Genomic DNA, 19,282 nt, shown 5'->3' with positions numbered 1-19,282 from the left:
CCGTGTTTCCATAGAGAAGAGCATCCAGGGATGCAGAGCGTGTCCCCCTATCCGCGCCGTCTTCCCAGCTCTATGATAGATCTGCCCTTTTTCTTGCTATAAGGGGAGGCAGTGCACTCATGCGCAGTCACGGGGCTTCCGAGGTGGGGGCGTGGTTCGCGGCCCCGCACCCTGTAAACCCCGCCTCTTCGGTCCGCTTTACCAATGAAGGCGCGATTTGTTTTGAATTCAAGCCCCGCCCCTTCCCCGGTTCCACCCTCCCTCTCTAGCCTGGTGCTCTCGCGAGCCGGTAATAGGGACGCGTTCAAACGTATAAAAAAAGCTCGCGCTCTGAGCCCTGATTGGCTGCGCCGGGGAGAGCCGCGCGCGCTGATTGGCCACTGATGAAAGATAGTTAAAGAGCTGGGGAACTAGGCAGGAGTGGTGGAGGAAGGTGAGTTTGAATAGGGGATGGTGGGGCTTGCAAGGGCATTGTGGGGCACATAGTTCCTCTCTTCCCCTTGTCCTCACAACAACTCTGTGAGGTAGGTGCAGCTGAGAGAGAGAGTAAGTGGCCCAGGTCACCCAGGGAGTTTCCTGGCTGGGCAAGGGACTTGTACTGGCTCTCCCAGGTCTGAGTCCAGCTCCCAAAGCACTGCAGCCCTGGAGACCATCAGTGCTGTGGCCCTGGGGCTCCTCCAGGCTTGGTTGCTGCAACATCTCCAGCTGATGCTTTCCTTCGCCTTGCAACTGCAGGCCTCTGGGAAAGAAGGAGGCTGCCCTTGTGTCCTTTGTGAGAGCAGCTCATGAGACTCAGTGGTTCCCAAACTCTTTGGCACCGGGACCCACTTTTTAAAATGAAACTCCATCAGGACCCACCTAGGATGACCACACTTTTAAAGAAAGATCTAGAAAGAAAATGTATTTTACTTTTTTACATAACCAGAAAAAGACACTCAAATGTTTATCTGAGTAGTTCTCAGTTCCCCTAGAAGGGAGCTCCATAGTTGTGGTGCCACAACACAGAGAAGGCTTCCTCCAAGCTGCCACCCCCTCACTTGGGACAGAGGCAGCACATAAGAACTGCCCCACTGGATCAAGCCATAGGCCCATCTAGTCCAGCTTCCTGTATCTCACAGTGGCCCACCAAATGCCCCAGGGAGCACACCAGATAACAAGAGACCTCATCCTGGTGCCCTCCCTTGCATCTGGCATAGCCTATTTCTAAAATCAGGAGGTTGCACATATGCATCATGGCTTGTAACCTGTAATGGATTTTTCCTCCAGAAATTTGTCCAATCCCTTTTTAAAGTTATCTTGACCAGCTTCCCTTTTAAAGGCAACCACATCCTGCTGTGAGGAGTCCCACAACCAATATGCTTGCGAACTGCAAGAGCTCAGCTCTTTGTAGGGTAATTAGCAGCTATCTGATTGTTGAGTCAGATTGAATCAATTTTTGAATCAGGGCTTGAGGCAGTCAGTTATCTGAGCCTTCCACCACCTTTATGCAATGCACTAAAAATCAGGTCATGACCTACCAGTGGGTCCTGACCCCACAGTTTGGGAACCACTGCCCTAGACACAGTGGTATTTACTTGAATTAGATAGGACTGTAAAATTGTGCTGCAACCCCTTGATTAACTTGGGAGCAGGGCCTACTAAAGTTGATTTAACTACTGGAAAAATGAAAGCATTCTTTCTGATGATCTTGAAAGTCTGCCCACTTCTTTGTGGCTTGCCATTTCAGCACTAAAGCTTTGATGATTGTAGTTATTTTGTGGACAGTCAACTGAACTCTTGTACAGATTTTGTTTGTTTGAATTGTAGTATTTATTGTATGTGAATAATACTGTTTAATATACTGTACCAATTTGTTTGGTTTCTGCCCACAGATTGTTTCCATAATGGCAACTTCACATCTTTTTAATATTGGAGGAAAGGGGGCATGTCAGTTGTGTTAATTGTAGGTAGCTGTGGTAGGGAAAAAATCCAAGAGTAACAGTAGTGCAATACTTTTTATCAGAAATAGCTAAAAGAAGAAGGAAAGACTTCAGTTCATCAAATTGAATTCTTTCTTTAGTTTCAATTACAGGCAAGTTGTGGGGTGTTCTATTTTCCTCTAAGTCAGGGATTTCCACACTGTAGAATCTGAGGGACCTAGATATAAAGACCAGAGAGAGCAGACTTTCAAGTAAAGTTATCTGTGTTTCTACCAGTACTAGCCTTCCACTCCAGCTGTAATAGTTTGAGTGTTGGTTACCACGTTCTTTCCTAGCTTGGCTCTTTTAGTATCAATAGCGCAAGGAGATTGGCAGCTGAAACATTTATTATCACTTCCTCTAGAAATTGCCAAATTTCTGTTTGCCCCAAAAAGGGCAAAGTAAGTGAGAAGATGGCAACCCTATTTGAGTATGTTCCAGGATACACCCTCAGTTTAGCCAGGGTTATGGCAAGGCACAACCGGTTTATCTGGCACTTGGTCCCAACTGAGAAGGTATCCTAGAATGAACTCAAAAGATCTCTGAAGTATGCAGGGGTTTCTCAATGAACAGATCAGTGTAGCAGTTCCTTGACGGTAGAAAGCCTGAAAGCCACTGCTTCAATTATACTCCACCTTAAACTTATCTAACAAAGATATCTTGTTTTCTTTCCAGGTGCAGTCCACTGTTATGAGTGATGCAAAACAAATGCAGATTGGTCCAGATCCTCCTGGATGGTTCCCAGTCCAAAACCCCTTTGAAAGTCCAAGTGATTATAGCCATCTACAAGAGCAGATTGTGTTGAGTCCATCCGTTTTTAGGTCCACAAAATCCTCAATGGTAAGACATTTGATTTGCCACATCCTGTTGTGCATAAGTTCCATTCATTTGAATTTCACATTTCATAAGTCCACATAGCTTGTTTTCAAAGGACATGAGAGTTCTCTTTCTTGTTGCATGTTCAGAATAAGGTTTCTACAGTGGCAATGAAACATGTGAATTGTATCAAAAATGTAGGAACAACTTGCAGTGATCGCAGAAACTTAGTCCAGTTCTGAACTTCTATCCTAAACTGGAATTAAGAAATGGCTGAAGCAATTTCTGTACCACTGGGAAAGCCTTCAAAATTGCACATTGGAGTAAGATATAAGCAAATAGGACACTTGTGGTCTTTGCTTATGTGTGGATATCAAAGTAGTTACAGGACTTCTGCAGAAGATGTAAAGTTGAAATTTGGTATAACTGTAGTCTAATATACCCTTGTGCCTTAAATGAGGCAGTTTCACACCTTGTTTGCACCTCAGTATTCAGATTCACGTGAACCTGCTCTAGTGTGGGTGAGAGTTACTTTCCTATGGAGCAGTGCCATGTGGCTTCAGAAGTAGCAGTAAATCTGTCATTTTAGTTTGCAAGTCTTTTGCACTTGGATACCTGTGCTAGGACAAACAGCCATGGTACCTAGTTGCCATTTCATTTCTCTGATGTCTGGTTTGAGGTTGATGGTGGATTCGGTTCTCTGCTTGGTAAGATCTACACCAATATAAGGCACACGCTTCATCCAGCTAGGTCTTGGTAACACATGCAATATTGGCTTGCTCCTCCTCTACAGAGTCACGGAGGAGAAATGTTTTATTTTTCACTGACTTGCAAGGCTGAGGACGCAGTCCTATCCATCTTTCCAGCACTGAGGCAGCCACACCAACAGGGCATGTGCAGCATCCTTCATTGGGGGTGTAGTCATGGAGACCTCCTCAAGATAAGGATATGTTTGTTCCCTTACCTCAGGGCTGCATTGCACCTGGAAAGCTGGATAGGATTGGGCCCTAAGTAGGTAATTGGCATGTTGAGGCATGTTGAACATTTATTCCCTTGCCTCAGGGTATGCTCTGCTCCATAGGTCAGCAAGTCCATGTTGACCGGTGAAGGTGAAGTGGGCTCGGGACCCCGGGAAAGGGGTCAGGATAGATTCAGTGGGCACTGCTGCTATAGAACCTACCACCTTCCTGGGCTCGTTCCACCCGCCCCCCCTTCCGACCCCTATGCAGTCTTACTGTCAGCAATGGGCATCCCTTGTCCATTGTTGTACATACCTGCTTGCTTGTGACGGCCAGGCTGTGCTAACTAGCATTGTTGTTTTTGCAACAGCCATAACATTCTTTATGCTGCTGGTTGCATAACATTTTTTATGCACCACTTGTTCCAGTGGTGTAAATGACCCATAGGATTGGGCCAGGATACTACTAATGATTTGTGTGGATGTGTGCTTTCTTTCCTAAAAAAAGGAAGTTGCGTGGGTCACTGTGCTGATTTTTTTCCCTTTTTAGACTCCAGGAAAATTTGGGTGGTCTATAGATGAACTTGCTTTAATAAATCCAGTGGAAATTGACTCAGAAGAGATCAGTCGTCAAGCATTGTACTTAAGTCATGCCAGGTCAGTTGTTGCATGCAGTGAACTGGTATGGTTAATCACATAAAAATATAAGAATTCTCTTGCTTATTCTATTAAAAGTTACACATGTTTTACTTGGGCTCTTACCCTTGTTGTCCTATGTTGCAGTGTAACTTTGTTTTACTACAGTGAACCGATTTTCACTGTTTTTTTCTTTTTTGCCCTTCAAATTCACATTTCACAGCTTGGATAAAGAGACTGAAGAAAAAAGACAACAAGCCATTGAAGAGGTAACTTTCATTACTGTGGCCCTTGAATGAGATATCTTAGTGGCACTCTGGGTAAAGTAGATTATATTGCGACTTGTATAATTGGAGCACAGTCCCAACATACAGTGTTCAGCAAATAAAACCTGGTCTACACAAACAACTTGTAACCTAGTCAAGTTGTTCCTGAATTAAAACTGTTGACAATAGTGGCAGGGGGAGGGGGTTGCATGAATGAATACTCCTCATATTGTAATGGGGGAGGGGAAAGAAACCTTTTCTACACGTAGAAAACTGCATGTCAGAGAGATCTAACCTTGCCTTCTCTTTGACTTGCTTGTTTTCTGTGTACAGTCTCCCCCCCCCCCATATTCCCAGACTTGGTTTCCACAATTTCAGTTAGCCACTGCTTACGGAGGGAATAGTGTTTGTAGCCCTCAGATCGCTTCCTCTTTGCACCTGCTTTTGCTTGCCCTCCAAACTACTTCCTCTTTGTGTTTGCTTGTTAGTGCTTCCCCTCCAATGGCAGGCAAGCACTAACAAGCAGGTGGGAAAAGGAAGCTGTTTGGAGGGCTTGCATGGGGCAACAGTAAGTATAGGGTGTGGTGTGATCTGTGCTTTTGGGTATCCATGGTAGTAGCAGGAACATACTCCTGTGGATATTGGGGGAATGATTGCATAGGGAAATGGTGTGTATATGTGTGGTTTTTATTTTGTCAAAGACCATTAACACCTGCAATTGCAGCTGGAAGTAGTATGAGCCAGGGATAAGCTATGGGATAAGCAAACCCACAGAGAATTGCTCTTTGACATCTGTTTACTCCATTGAAAATGCCTATTGCTGTGTAGATTTCTGCATATTTGGTTTATATTGGAGATGGGTTTGAGGGACTAATGTTGCAATCAAGTTTCATTTTTAATGAATATCTGAAAAATGTCTTTGCTAGATATAATGTCATGATACGCATTTATCTACATTCTTCCCTTTTAGTTCTTCACCAAAAGTATTATTGTTCCATCTCCTTGGACGGGAGACGGGAAACAGGTTTCTCAGTTTAATTCAACACGTTGTAAGTATTGTCTCTTGTGTTGAAAATTCAATCCTTTGTAAATTCTAATGTACGTTACTGTATAAGGCAACGTAGATCTTTGTACTTAAATGCTTAACTGGTCTAGTCTTATTAGTTTCAGGGGAACTAAATATGCATTCCCACCAGCTTTAAATGGTTTGTACATTACATTGCAAGTCTTTTGTAGAGTGCTGCTGGCATAATTATGTAACATGCTGGTTTTCAGCTAGTAGCATTTTCAAAAGGCTGCTCTAAGGCTACCTATGGATGATTGTCTTTCTCCAAAAACCCAGGATGACACACTTGAAAAAAAAATTATATTCCCAGCTACTTAATGAGGTAGGGTAGATTAAGAGAAAATGACTGACCCAAGATCTGGCATTCCCTGCTTAACCCAACACCACTCTTCAAGAATAGGTCTGTTACTGAAGTCCTCCAGTACATGATACACACATAAAAGTAAACACGTGGATAATATGTTTGCTTTTATGTGTGTATCTGAGCTGGAGGATTTCAGTATTAATAAATAGACCATGCAAGACTGAAGCTAGCTTAGTCCTACCCTAGCAGATCACTTTTGAACAGAGAAAGGAATGTGGAGCAAGACAATAGTGCCTGAGAGATACTATCAGGAGCATACCTGTGAGTCCCATAGGATCAAGGGCATTTCTTCACTACCTGTGCACCAAGCCCACTTGATGAACATAGCTGAAGGCTTGTTCCTGGTAAATTTTTTGGAAGATTTTCCTCTCCTTGGGACTATAGCAGAATTCAAATCTGAATGTCTTTTGGAAGTACCAATGAAATATGTTTGTCTGAGCTGACTTTGAGTAGCCAAAATTAAGTGAATACAAGTCAATTCAATATTGGGAATTCAATTTGGAACTCTGTTTTTAATCTTCCCTCCCCCTTCATTTGCTCTTGAGATGGCACTGGATACTCCTGGGAGTAAGCCCCATTGAGCATAATGGGACTTATTTCTAAGTAAATATGCAGAGGATTGTGTTGTAAATGAATATATACTGAGCTTCTTTTAGCCCTGTTTATGCCAGTGTTTCCCGAGTTGTTTCTCAAACAATTCCTGTCTGAGAAGTTTTTTCTTCATACTCTGTTAGAATAGCACTGTTCCTCCTTTTACTCTGTGCTCTATTACTGTTACTATTGTTTTGTGAACTGTTACCCTGCGCATGCCTGATCTTGTCTGATCTTAGAAGCTAAGCAGGGTCAGGCCTGGTTAGTACTTGGATGGGAGACCGCCTGGGAATACCAGGTGCTGTAGGCTTATACCATAGTCTTTCAAGACTGAAGGTTGCCAACCATGGCAGGATTGCAACTTTGAATGTTGTCATTGATTGGAAAGAGACACTTGCAGGCATACGTTTTTCCTCTCAAAAACGTCCCATGTATATCTCTTCCTTCTGCAGGATCACTTGCCCTCACAATGGTGATTCTTGCCTTGGCTACTATCTGGCCAATGATTACTCTCCTTCTGCTAAGTATAAGAGGACATCATTTTAAAAGATGTCTCTTTGCTTAGTTAGCAGGAGCATATACAGTGGGCCCTTGGTATGTATGGGGGATCCATTCCAGGACCCATCTCCTCTGTTGTGCCAAATTCCCATTTCAAGCTTCACCTATAGAACTTATGCCCACTTTAAGCTAATTAGTTCCCCTCTTCACTCAAAGTAGCCCTAATTCTGCAGAAAGCACTGCTGGACCCCACTATCGGGGTGGCTTGCCTATTCAAGCTGCAGAGGTCTTCCCCTTTCCTATTAGCAGCTTCTCCAGCTGCTGCAGTAACACCTTGGTTCCCAGCAACTCCTGGGTGTGGCAGCCACACATCAGTCTCTGTTCTAGCAGTCTGTTTGTTCAGTTCGTCAGCCAGCTAGTCAATCAAGTCAGTCTGTTAGTTAGCAGGTCCATTAAACAGTTAGCCGGTCTGTGAGTCCGTCTGTTAGTCAGCAAACTGGTAAGTCAGTCTGATAATCTGGCAAGTCTCCTCTAACTACAACCCACAGTTTTTCCAACCTCCATGTACTCCTTTTATCCCTGAAGACCTTATTGCCTCTAGTGGTCGGCTGTGCAGCACACCCAGGCTTTCACCCCATGTTTCTTAGATTCACTAGAGCAGTGGTTCTCAAACTTCTGGGGAGCTTTACTCCCGGGGTAAGTCTTTGCAGGGGAGGGGGCAGCAAAGTGATCCTCAGGATTGTGCCCCTGCAGGGGAGAGGGAGCTATTCTTAAACTAAACATATGTACTCTCAGGGTCTTGGGGGTGTGGGGAGCCCTGCAGAGTGCTTGCAGGGCTCCCCACAGCTTCTAAATAGTGAAAGCTGCAAGTTCGACATTCCATTTTTGGTTTAATCACACTTGCAACTTTCACTATTTAGAAACCACATTCCCAGACCCTGAGAGCATGTATGTTTAGTTTATCTTGGGGATAGCTTCACTGTTTTGCCCCTTCCCCTTGTCCCTTAAAGGAAACAGGAATCGTTACATGAGCGACCCACCAGTTTGAGTAGCACTGCACTAGAGCAAAGGGCCACTGCAGAACCACATCCTGTCTCCTTGCAATATATTCCATGATTCCAATACCCCACCCCATAGATACTGATTTCTATAATCAAATCCACAGTCAGCCCTCGCAGGACCTCCCAGACAGTACCAGAAGGCACTTCTGCTTGTGTCTGGGAAGTCCTTGAGGCCCTCCAGCTGTGGGGTTGGCAGCCATGTTGAGTCAAATCTGCAGGTGCCAAATCCACAGATAAGGAGGGCCCACTGTAATAGTACTAATTAAATAGTAATAGTGTTGATGTGATAATACATATGTATGTATTATACATTTATAATGTTATATTATTTCACTATACTGTGATAAGTGCTTCTGTGTGAATTGAGCTTTTAACTGAGAATGTTAATCTCTGGCAGGTATTGCTCTAAATAATGCTTCACCAGTTGGCAGAGATGTCGCTGTACAACCTGGAAAAAATAATGGTTTGTATGAAGCAAAGGGAAACCTCCCCTATGCACCTGATGTTTGAGTGGGCACATTTTGGATCCTGGATTTGTTGTGGTCTTAATTCTTGTTTGTGAATTCCTTTGTAAGCAGTGGGATTCCTAGAAGTATTTAGTGTAGCAAACACTGTTTCAAGGGATGTGGTTTGTATCCTAAGGTTTCCTTCCACCTGTGGAAAGAGTCCTTCCACAAGTACAGGTGGAGCTTATTTATCAGCATTAGTTCCATTCTGTGACCTGGTGTGCTAAATTCCATAGAGTTAAGCAAATATGCTGCAGCCTGACACTTGGGGCTGGAAGGAAGCTAAGGCGGTTGTTATCATTCCCCTCCCCCTTTCACAGATGGGATGCTGAGCTTTTAAGAATCCAGTCCTATGTGTTTCTACTCAGAAGTAAGCCCCATTATAGTCAATGGGGCTTATTCCCAGGAAAGTGTGGAGAGGATTGTAGCCTAAATCTCATGCTTTGCTTGCTGGGAAGGCTTGCTTGTGTCTGGTGATTGCCTGCACCATGGGGGGGGGGGGGAATTTGGCAAACACTCTCTGGGTTTTTTTAAAGCAATCCCCTCTCCTCCCCCTCCATACTCAGCCCTCCCCGTTGCCAGCTGTCCTGCTTCTTTCACAGGTGGGATGCTGAGCTTTTAAGAGTCCAGTCCCATGAATTTCTACTCATGTAGAAATGGCTACAGAGGTTTTCAGCCCCCCTTTCCCCTCTTCAGCCTCGGCTGGCTCCAGGAGTGTTACTGTTCCTTTGCAAGGGGAACCTCTTCCATGGTTCCAGGGCTATTTCCCTGACTGGGAGCCTTTTTGCAGTGTTTTGGGATGCCTGGAAAAGTATCGAGATGCCAGCGAAGGGCAGAGGTTTGTGTGACTTTCATTTCCCCCACCCCATTTGAGTTGAGACAAATCCGCAGATAAAAAAATCCATGGATAAATAGGCTGCACCTGTACAAGAAATTTAGGTTTCAATCCTATATTTGTTTTCCTGCTGTAGTGGGGCCTAGTTGTGCTGTACTATTAATATAAATCAATTTTTAAAACTTTTTGCACTCCTACCTTCCACCTAGGCAGCCAAGTCTTAAACATTTATTTATTTTTAACAAGTACAGTTGTTCCTCAGCATCTGCAGAAGTTCTGTTCCTGGAACCCCTGCAGATAACCAAATCTGTGGGTTGGGGCCTTCACCTAACCTCTGGATATGACCAGAAGGTGCTTCTGATCATGCCTGGGGGGTTAGGTGGGGCCCTCCACTGCAGGTTCTGGACGTACAGTGAGTCAAATCATGAAAAGTGCCCACCTCTGCTTGCAAAATCAAGGGTGCCAGAAGCCATTCTATCGGGGAGAAGGAAAAATGCATTTTTTAAGTAACTCCTGTTGCATCATGTAAAAACAAGGCAAGTTTTTAATAACTATTTTAGAATTCTTACATTTATGCAGATATAATCTATTAAAACATGAACCACTGATACAGTGCTGTTTCTTTAACGAGGAGATTAAGCAGTCTCAGAATTTTATATTAAACATCTCAGACTGTAAAATACATTTACAACCACTGTATGTGGCTTTCAGATTCATAAGAAGTGCATTTCTTGATATGATTGTTTTTTTTTCACACACGACTCCTAATAACTGTTTCCTAACATTTTATTTTTTTTGCAGCTGCGTGCCAGACAATATTATCTCTGCCTGTAGACTTTGATCTAGAAAAAATACTAGGTATGTTCCTAAGAAGAACGAGCATCTAAATTAAATATCTGTAGGACTGGCTACAATAGGAATGGAGTCTTAATCAGATGATACTGTGATATTTTTCATTTACATATTGCTCTGAATGTTCCTAAAAGGCATTTTGGTGATCCTTACAACAGCCTTATAAGGTTGGTTGATATTAATGTCACTGTGGTGTGGGGCAGTATTAATATCACTATGAATCTGGGAGAGAGATAGCAAGCTCTCAAGGGTTGCATAATAAAAATGACTGCAGTGAGACTTGAACTAGGGACTTGTACCCTTAACTACGGCACAGCAGTTTTTGTCTACTGTCTGCTGATTTCGCTGAATAGAACTGTAGCAGGAAAATGCAGCCAGCTGTGAACGGAATGTGTTGGCTTAGGCTTGGCTGCAAGTCTGCAGACAGTCTGTAAAATCCTTGGATTTCAGTTGGATTTAAGTGGCCTTAACGGTATACAGGATTGCAACAATAACATCTGCTGGAAAGGAGTGGTCTGATTAGGTTTTTACAGTCAGGTCTTGCTTGTTTAGGTAGCTGAATTAAAAATGTGTATTACTAAGTTAACATGTCTGTGGGAAAGCCTATTTTTTATACCTATATGCTTCCCTTTTAGGTGAATATTTTAAACCAGATGAATTGGCAGATCAGTCTCAGGAAAGCCTCAGCACTTCCTCGCTGAGAAGAAAACTGTTCTTAGATGAGAATGGGAGTTTGTCTGAGAACTCCTCCCCTTCTCCTCAATGTCCACGCAATGTTCGTGCCTCGCTTGGTGTGCTGTGTTCGATAGACATATCTCCAGTTCGCTGCAGAAGTCCTCTAAACACATCCAGCTCGGTAAGAAGTTGACTCTGGGCACACAGAACGTTTGCTGATGCAGCACCTATAAAATACCTCTGATTGCACAGATGATTGCTGGGGTCAATGCAGTCCTTGTTGCTTCAAGCCTCTTCATCAAAGTTGTTCTTAACTCATATAGAGAATGATGTTAAACCAGATTCACATACTGTAGTTCTAACTAGAAATTCAAATTCTGCTTGAACAGGAGTTATTTTAAATTAAGCCAAATATACATAATTTTTACTTGGATGAGCAAAGGGCTTTTGGCTGGTAAGGACTGGTGGACAGATGGACATAGCCTGTAATTTCCAAATCATTATTTTTCAAGTTTTATCTGTTTTCAATGCATCATAGAAACCCTGCTGTGTTCAACATTAATAACATCTCCTTTTGTATGTTGAAAGGGTCAGTTTTCCTCCAGCCCTATTCAAGGAGGCAAAAGGGCAAGTCTGGGAAGCATAGCAAGTCCTTCCTTTCCAGAGAGAAGGCCTGCAAATGTTACTTCTCCAACTATCTCTCCAATTGGCATCCAGATAAGAAAGACACCATTATCAGGTATGCCTTTTAACTGATGCAATCCGTTTTTTAACCGGGGCTGTGTTGAGGCTACTTACCTAGCTTTGTGTACCCTTTTCACAAGTGTTAAAAGTGCCTCTCATTTTTGACTTTGACACTTGTTGCTAACACATTTATGCTATTAGGTGACCTTTTCTTCCCTGTGGGACAGCTGTTTCAGATCTCTTACTGGATCTGACTTTGGACACCTTAAGGGAGATGGTGGGATAGAAATGTATTTCATCCTTAATATTTGTAGGCTTGCCCTGTGATCCTATACTACATTAGTTAGACAAACCAGTATTGACACAGGCACAAACAGTATTGCAAAAATTGGATGCTGAAGCAGCATTTTTGGGTCTGGAAAAGAGTGCAGTAGTTCTCCCCTTCTCCGTGCAAATCCTGCCGCCATAGCCAGGGCAGTGCATGCTTAGAAATGCATAAATCTTAGAAAAATTTAAATCGTGTATCAAGACAAATTGAATTTTGCGTTCTGTATAAACTGAGCGAATTTGTATAGTTTCTCTTATAATGCATAGTATATTCAAATTTTGTTATCCATGGGAGAGGCAGGAACACTGAAGTTGTGGTCCCCCCCCATAAAAATCTCATACAGTCACCTTAGTAGTAATTGCACTGAGATTTTGAAGCATTTTTTTTGTAACCATGAGGGTTAGAACCCTTTTTTCAAATGTAAGGCCTGATTCTCAGGAAACTGCAATCTATGTAGTAGCCTTGAGAGAAATGAATCATTTGATTCTTTTCCACTTCCTAAATAGAATGGTTTGACTTACTGCGTGTTTCTTTTCTCCAATATAGAGCAAAGGCAGTTTACTTTTCGTTCCCCAGATATTCCTTCAGTGTCCAGCTCATGCCGATCAATGCTTGCTGGCACCAGAAGTTCGTATACTGAGTGTTCTCCATTAAAAAATTGCTCGCCCATGAGACTTATGGCATGCCGAGGAGCCACACTGTATCAAACTTCCATCGTTCGTCTACCTTCTACACCTGAAAGTGTCACTGAAGAAGAGGAAGAGGGGGCAAAAGCATCGTCTGCAGAAGCTCCCTTGCCAGCAGAAGCAGCAGTAAATCTGCACCAATTGAATGGGGATTCCTTTTCCCAGGGTACCCATTTGGTGGTTGCCAGGGTGTCCATTTCGCCAGACAGTTCTGAAGCCAACACGCAAGGGTTGTCATTGTTGTATGAGCACGATTGTTTCAAAGAAATCCATACTGTGGATATGGCAGATCCGGAGGAAATGTCAGATGAGAATTCAGTAAAGGGATCAGCTAGAAACATTGGCATGCCACTGACTGGCTTTAGTATTGAAAGTTCTTGCATGTTCTTGCCACCTTTAGCTGAAAGCAGTTCTGGCCCCTGTGAGAGCAGTAGCATTCAGGTAAGCTTTTGAGTGTGAAGACCTAAGGGGTGTCAAACATGAGGCCTGCAGGCCAGATACAGCTCCCAGAAGCTCTTTATCCAGCCCACTTGATAACTGGACTCTCCCAGCACCATCACCAGCTGCTCTCAGCTGCTGAGCTGTAAAGTGAGGCATTGGCAGAAGTGTGTGAGTTGGGTTATCCCATATCTTGAAAATATGGTCAAGATTTGCATATTTTTTTCTTTTGTCATTTGCAGCTAATGAGATCTTAGGCAGGATGTGCTAATTCACAGTGATAGAACACGAGTCTCACCCTGGCTCCCCTGCCCTCTTTGACTTGACTTGGGCATAAGTCTTAATGGGTAGCCTTTGGGACTTGGCGGGAGCCTTTCTGGGACTCTGTTGGACTTGAGTTCCAAGTCCTTTCGATACATGAGTCAGGTGCGGCTCTGCAGAAAAACCGGAGCTGCTAGCAGGGTGTGTGTTGGAGTTCTTATTTAACACTCCCTGGGTGTCCCCATCCTATTTGTAAACAAAACCTCTGCTGTTAGTGAGTGCAGAAAGTAGTGATCTATTCCTTACGAAACCCAGGACAAAATTCCCCTCCCCCCATTCACATCACAACTCCCAATGCAACCCTTAGAATGAGCAACGTGTAGCATGACATGGCTGGACCAACAGGGAGGGGGGAGGTATCCCAGCTTGGCAAGTTGGGAGGGGTCGAGCCACACAAGTGAGCAAGGGGACAAAAGCAGTGGACAGGCAGTTGGGCCCAGGATGAAGTTTCGGGCAGTCTCATGGCAGCCAGGCAGGTGGGGCTGATGTCATCAGAAGTGACAGTGGGTGGAAATGTGTGTACTCCTGCTGTGCCTGAATGCGAAGTGAGCCACAAGTTGGCGTTCCTTTTCTGTTGCAAGGAAATGCCTCCGTCCACCTACTTAGCCCCCTCCCTGGGCTTATCCAGTCAGTTATTGCAAGAAGAACCTCCTTCCCTGTCCATTGGGCTCCTCCTCCCCTCCCTCATCCAGAGGAAAAAAAAATCAGGCAATTTGACTAGTCAACCCCAGTCAATTGTCTGTATCCACTTGTTCCTGAGGAAAAACTTGACCCTGAGGAAAAACCCTGACTCACTTCTGGTTTCCAGATGCATGTAACTTGAGTGCACATGAGTCAGTGAAAATGTGTGTGTAGGAACTCAAATCCAGACTTTCGTGGCCCATCCTGATTCTAGGTGGCGAAAGGTGCTTATTTCTGGTCATCACCTGCTTAGTGATGTCACTTCCTGCTTAATGACATCACTTCTGGCCCTCAGCAGGCATGAATACTATTCAGCCCAGTGTATGAAATGATAACACCCTGTTCTAGACCTTGCATACTCAAGGATCTGCATCTTTATACCTGTTACCCACTTTAGTCCCTAAAGGAGAGAATGCCATAAGGAGTGTATAACTTAGGGCACAATCCTAACTAGGTCTACTCAGAAGTAAGACCTTTTTTGTTCAATGGGGCTTAATCTCAGGAAAGTGGTTGCAGCCAATATCTATATTGCCAGGTCTGTTGCACAACTGGGAAACTATTCTATACCTGCAATCCTATATACCAGCGATTTTCAACCTTTTTCATCTCAAAGCACTCTGACAAGGTGCTAAACTTGATAAGGCACACCATGCTGCTACTGGGGGGTTCACATCTCCCAATGGCCCTACTAATAAATAATCCCCTCCCAAAATCTCATGGCACGCCAGTGTGCCACAGTACACTGGTTGAAAATCACTTCTATATACACTCACCTGGGAACTCAGTGGGTTTTGCTTCTGAGTATTTGTTCATAGGGTTGCACTATTGGTCTGTCAGCAACTGGAAACCTTCGTGTTCAGGGGCTGCTTTAGTCATTACTTCCTGGATACTAGCGAGACTGTATTTTCTTTCCTGCATGGACAAAAGGATCCTGGGAGTTTCCCCTTCCCCCAAGGACAATTATCCTAGGACTGGGTCAATTTCATGTGTCAAGAGACATTACTATCATTCAAAACACTGAGATGCAGGAAGCAAGCTTGAGTTTCTCTTTTTGAGCTTCTAAACCATTGCAAAACAATGTGTGTTGCTGCTGTTCTGTCAAATCATCTGGTTGTCTAATGGGGTAAACAAATTGAAGAATTTTGTTTTGAGGGGCGTATGTGTGTTTAGTTTTGTGCTTGCATGCCTACCATTATTGACATGCCTCACCGCTTGTTGTAACATGGCACTTACCTCCATCCCAATATCCACCAGTCACTTCTTTTACCACATTTTGTTCCTACTAGGTGGACAGTGGTTACAACACTCAGACATGTACTAGCAGCCTTATGGATACAGCTGGAGTCGAGACCAGTAGCAGAGAGAATGATATGCATGCTTATGGCACTCAGAACAAATTTCAAGTTTTCAGAACAAAGGTAAGATGAGAAGGTGGGCTACAACAACAGCATTTTCCAAGAATCTAAGTTATTTTTGTTTTTGTTTTTAAGAAGTTTCTAGCTGCTCTGCTTTCATAGTTTGAGAGGGGAATATAAATCAATGGATGATATAGACTGGGTTCAGATGTAATATTAAACCATAGCCTGATGTTATAAAACCTCTGGGTTCTTGTGCTTTCCCCTCTTTGTATGCAAGGGGAGGAAATTTGCTGCTTCTGTTCATGGTTTACAATGAGTGGTTGCAATGGCTTAGTTCACGTGACTTAAACAAATGATGGTTTCTTTGGTCAGGAACATAATCCAAACCCACTTTCTCCCTCTTCTCTCCCCTTCCACCTTACTTCCTTTCCAGTGTTGCTAAACGATGAGATTTATTCCTGGTTTCTTTAAACAGCAATCAAATAGAGATTGTGATTTTGATTCTGGCTATCAAACCAGGCAATGAAATCACAGTTTGAAGTTGATTTCACATCCTGGCTCAAGCCAGCATTAAACTGTAGTTTCCAACTTCAGATAAGCTGCTGAGCCATGGTGTCACAAGCCAAGATGTCTGGTGATGCACCAGAGAAAAGGGGAGTGGGGGAACATGGGGGCTTGGTTTATGTTCCTGATGGTTAAGTGATCATGATCAGTCATCTGAACTGGCATGTGGTGTACAAACCTCAAATTTTGTTCTAACCAGTTTGCAAACAAGCTAGACCAGTGTTTCTCAACCAGTGGTACAGGTACCCTCAGTGGTACTTGAGGTGGTGACTTGTGTTACTCATGGGACCCCCAGACTCCTGCTGCTGGGCAGGGAGACCTGGAGCATGACACAACAAACAGTGGTAGGAGGCTTGGCTTGGCAGGCAGAGTCCCAAAGCATGCTTTTCTGAACTTGAAAAAGCCCTGTCAATCATCCTGAGCCACTTACATACAGTCACATTGCATCTGGCCTCCCAACCCAGAAGTAACCGTGTTTATGTCATCGCCAGTTATTTCTGGTGGTACTTCAAATAGGTGAACCATGTGAAGTGGTACAGTGAAGGACAAACCTTGAGAAACACTGAGCTGCAACGGCAGTTCTCAGGGTCTGGGACTCGCCAGTGGGTCGTGACCCAATTCTTTGTGGTTTGCAAAACTGACAGGGCAGATTATGCTATGTGCATCAAGGGTTAAAAAGCTGTTACTTGGGGGGGGGGCACTGTTGCCCAATCACCATTATAGTCACACCCCTTGGGATAGTGTGTGCAACAGTGCTACTATGGGATGCAGAGAGACAAGAGAAAAGTTTAAGAAAAAATTTTCATTTTTTGTTCTTGTGCTTTTTTACATGTTGAGAACATAAGAGCAGCCCTGCTAGATCAGGCCATAGACCATCTAGTCCAGCTTCCTGTATCTCACTGTGGCCCACCAAATAGGGAGCACACAAGAGAACAAGAGTCCTGCATCCTGGCGCCCTCTCTTGTGTTAACTATAAAATGGTCCACCTACAGCTTCCTGCATGCCTTCTACATTGCTTTCTTCACTCTAAGACTTCAGGCAGAAGAAAGGCTCTTGGCTAGACTCTGCTGCCATTCCCTGAGCTGGGCAAACTAAAAGAGTAATACATTAATTAAGTGGAGGATGCAGTTCACATTGAGTAACAGGGGAAGTGGCAAACTCAGGGTGCCATTCACCCTAAGTATGCCACCACCTCCCTCTAGCCTGCTGCACACCAAGCCACATCTGTCCACTTCCCTACTCACTCACCTTGCTCCTTTAGTACACTTCCTGATTTGCTTAAAGGAACTGCACAAGGAAGGTAAGTGGCCAGGGAAGCAAATTGCCATTGCTGCACCCCAAAAAATGATGCGGAAGGCAGAGAGCTGCTTCCCTATCCAGTCACCTCACTCCTGCCTCATGTGATCCTTTTAAACAAATTGGGATGTGCAAGACTTGCTTGCCCTGCACTTCCTGTTGTATTGAAAATACACATGGGGGGGAGGGAAGTAATGTGTTGGATTGCTGTCTTCTGCTCTGGTTGGAAGGAGTGAACATGTGGCAATGGTGGTGCATCCTGTTGGGCTGTTCCGGCATCCATCTCTTTGTTTTACAGAAACAAAACTCATTTTGGTTCTTCTCTAATAGGCATGGCATTTCTGTAGTTTTCTGTTGAGCATGTTCTTTTTCTCCTTTTGCCTCCAGCAAGGAAAACTGATTCCTAGATACTGGACTGAAACTGAGCGTGGAAATCAATCCATCAGCCATCTTATCGAAATGCCTCTGTCAAAGTGATCAGCACATGGCGTGTTTATTCTTTTGCTTAACTATGTGGAGAGACTGTTCACTGTGGAGCTGAAGCAGGATTCTTAAATGGAAAAAAAATGGACTGGCATAGTTGTGCACCAACCAGCAGAAGAGCTGGACAGCAAATTGATACAGATAGTTTCTACAGACTGAGGACCTCTTGCAGGCTCAATGAATGGCAATTGCCATCTCACCCCACTTATCTGAATATGCAGAAAAGCTGCTGTGTATGTGCCCTGGCAGAACTGCACAGGAGCTCTTTGTGAAAACTGACATTGTCAGTTAGAGGCTGTTTCTGTAGCTACCATGATTTATACAAAATCACAACAGCCCTTTTCTTTGCAAACCAGGGTAGTTATGTGGAGCAGTTCCCTTATGGAAGTATCAGCAATTCTGCATGACTACTGCCAGGATGCAAATAGGGCCTGTGTTCTTCCAAGACATGTATAGGGAGCAGCTGTTGGTCTGAACAGGCTGCCAGAATACTGTGTAGTGAAACTCGCACAACACCAGCCCCAGGAATTATTTTGCTTATCTTGTTTTCTGTGAAAATAGTACTATTTGTAGATCACAATTTAATCTTAATTCTCTTGTCCAAAAATTATGCAGAGCAGCATACCCAAACATTGGACTTTTGATACAATTGTCTAGTAAAATTGTGCTTTTCCTTTTTTAAAGAACACATTTTATTACATGCACAGAAATGGGAATTTTTAAATATAAATGGTGCTGTTTAAAACTTGAACAGAATACACAGATGCTATTCTACCTTTATATTAGTGGGCATCTATTTGGACAGTGATTGTTTACATTTTCTTAACTAAAAATCTATTTTAATATTAGTGAAATGACATTGATCAGTGTAATAAAGACTTCACATGCCTAGGTTGAAAGTTATGTTTTGTGTCCATTTGGAAAATGGGGGTGGATGGGAGGGTGGATCTAATCTCCCTTTATGTTCCAAGTGGAAAAAGTAGCAGATGGCTGTCTCCATAGGAAAGAAATTGGACTGGGGCCAAGTGTAGCAATTGGGTTACAGTGTAGCAACTTAATGAGATATACCTTGAATGCTGATGCATGAACACAGCCAGAAAGCAGACATGCTGCTGTTGAGAGTTGGAAATGATGTTACCTGACATTGTGAATCAACACTGGGTTTGAAATGGGTAACAGAGTACTTTGTTCCTAGGAAAAGGAAGACTTGCACAATAATTTTGGGTTACTTTGTTTAAGGCTAGGGCAGCAATTTTCAACCTCTGTGCCTAGCGTAGTCCCACCTAGCTGCAATCGGCCAGGCTCTGCAGTTACATAAATTACAAATGCAAGCTACTTTGCCAAAAGCTCAAATGTTTCTC

General features: G+C 43.6%; 1 protein-coding gene across 1 annotated transcript; it reads left to right on the top strand.

Annotated features, from left to right (window-relative positions):
• Window positions 1-381: 381 nt before the first annotated feature.
• On the top strand, window positions 382-19,026 carry BORA (BORA aurora kinase A activator). Its single transcript, XM_066621101.1, has 12 exons — window positions 382-433; window positions 2,634-2,798; window positions 4,283-4,389; window positions 4,592-4,637; window positions 5,605-5,683; window positions 8,612-8,677; window positions 10,357-10,413; window positions 11,043-11,263; window positions 11,671-11,821; window positions 12,641-13,221; window positions 15,507-15,638; window positions 17,826-19,026. Exons 2-12 carry the CDS (start codon window positions 2,649-2,651, stop codon window positions 17,913-17,915), a joined length of 1,680 nt encoding a protein of 559 aa, XP_066477198.1. The 5' UTR covers window positions 382-433; window positions 2,634-2,648; the 3' UTR covers window positions 17,916-19,026.
• Window positions 19,027-19,282: the final 256 nt, after the last annotated feature.

Source organism: Tiliqua scincoides, chromosome 3 (genome assembly GCF_035046505.1).
Source record: "Tiliqua scincoides isolate rTilSci1 chromosome 3, rTilSci1.hap2, whole genome shotgun sequence".
In the NCBI taxonomy this organism is placed as follows: domain Eukaryota; kingdom Metazoa; phylum Chordata; class Lepidosauria; order Squamata; family Scincidae; genus Tiliqua; species Tiliqua scincoides.
The sequence above is the reverse complement of the archived record's forward strand: the minus strand, read 5'-3'. Positions and strand labels throughout refer to the sequence as shown.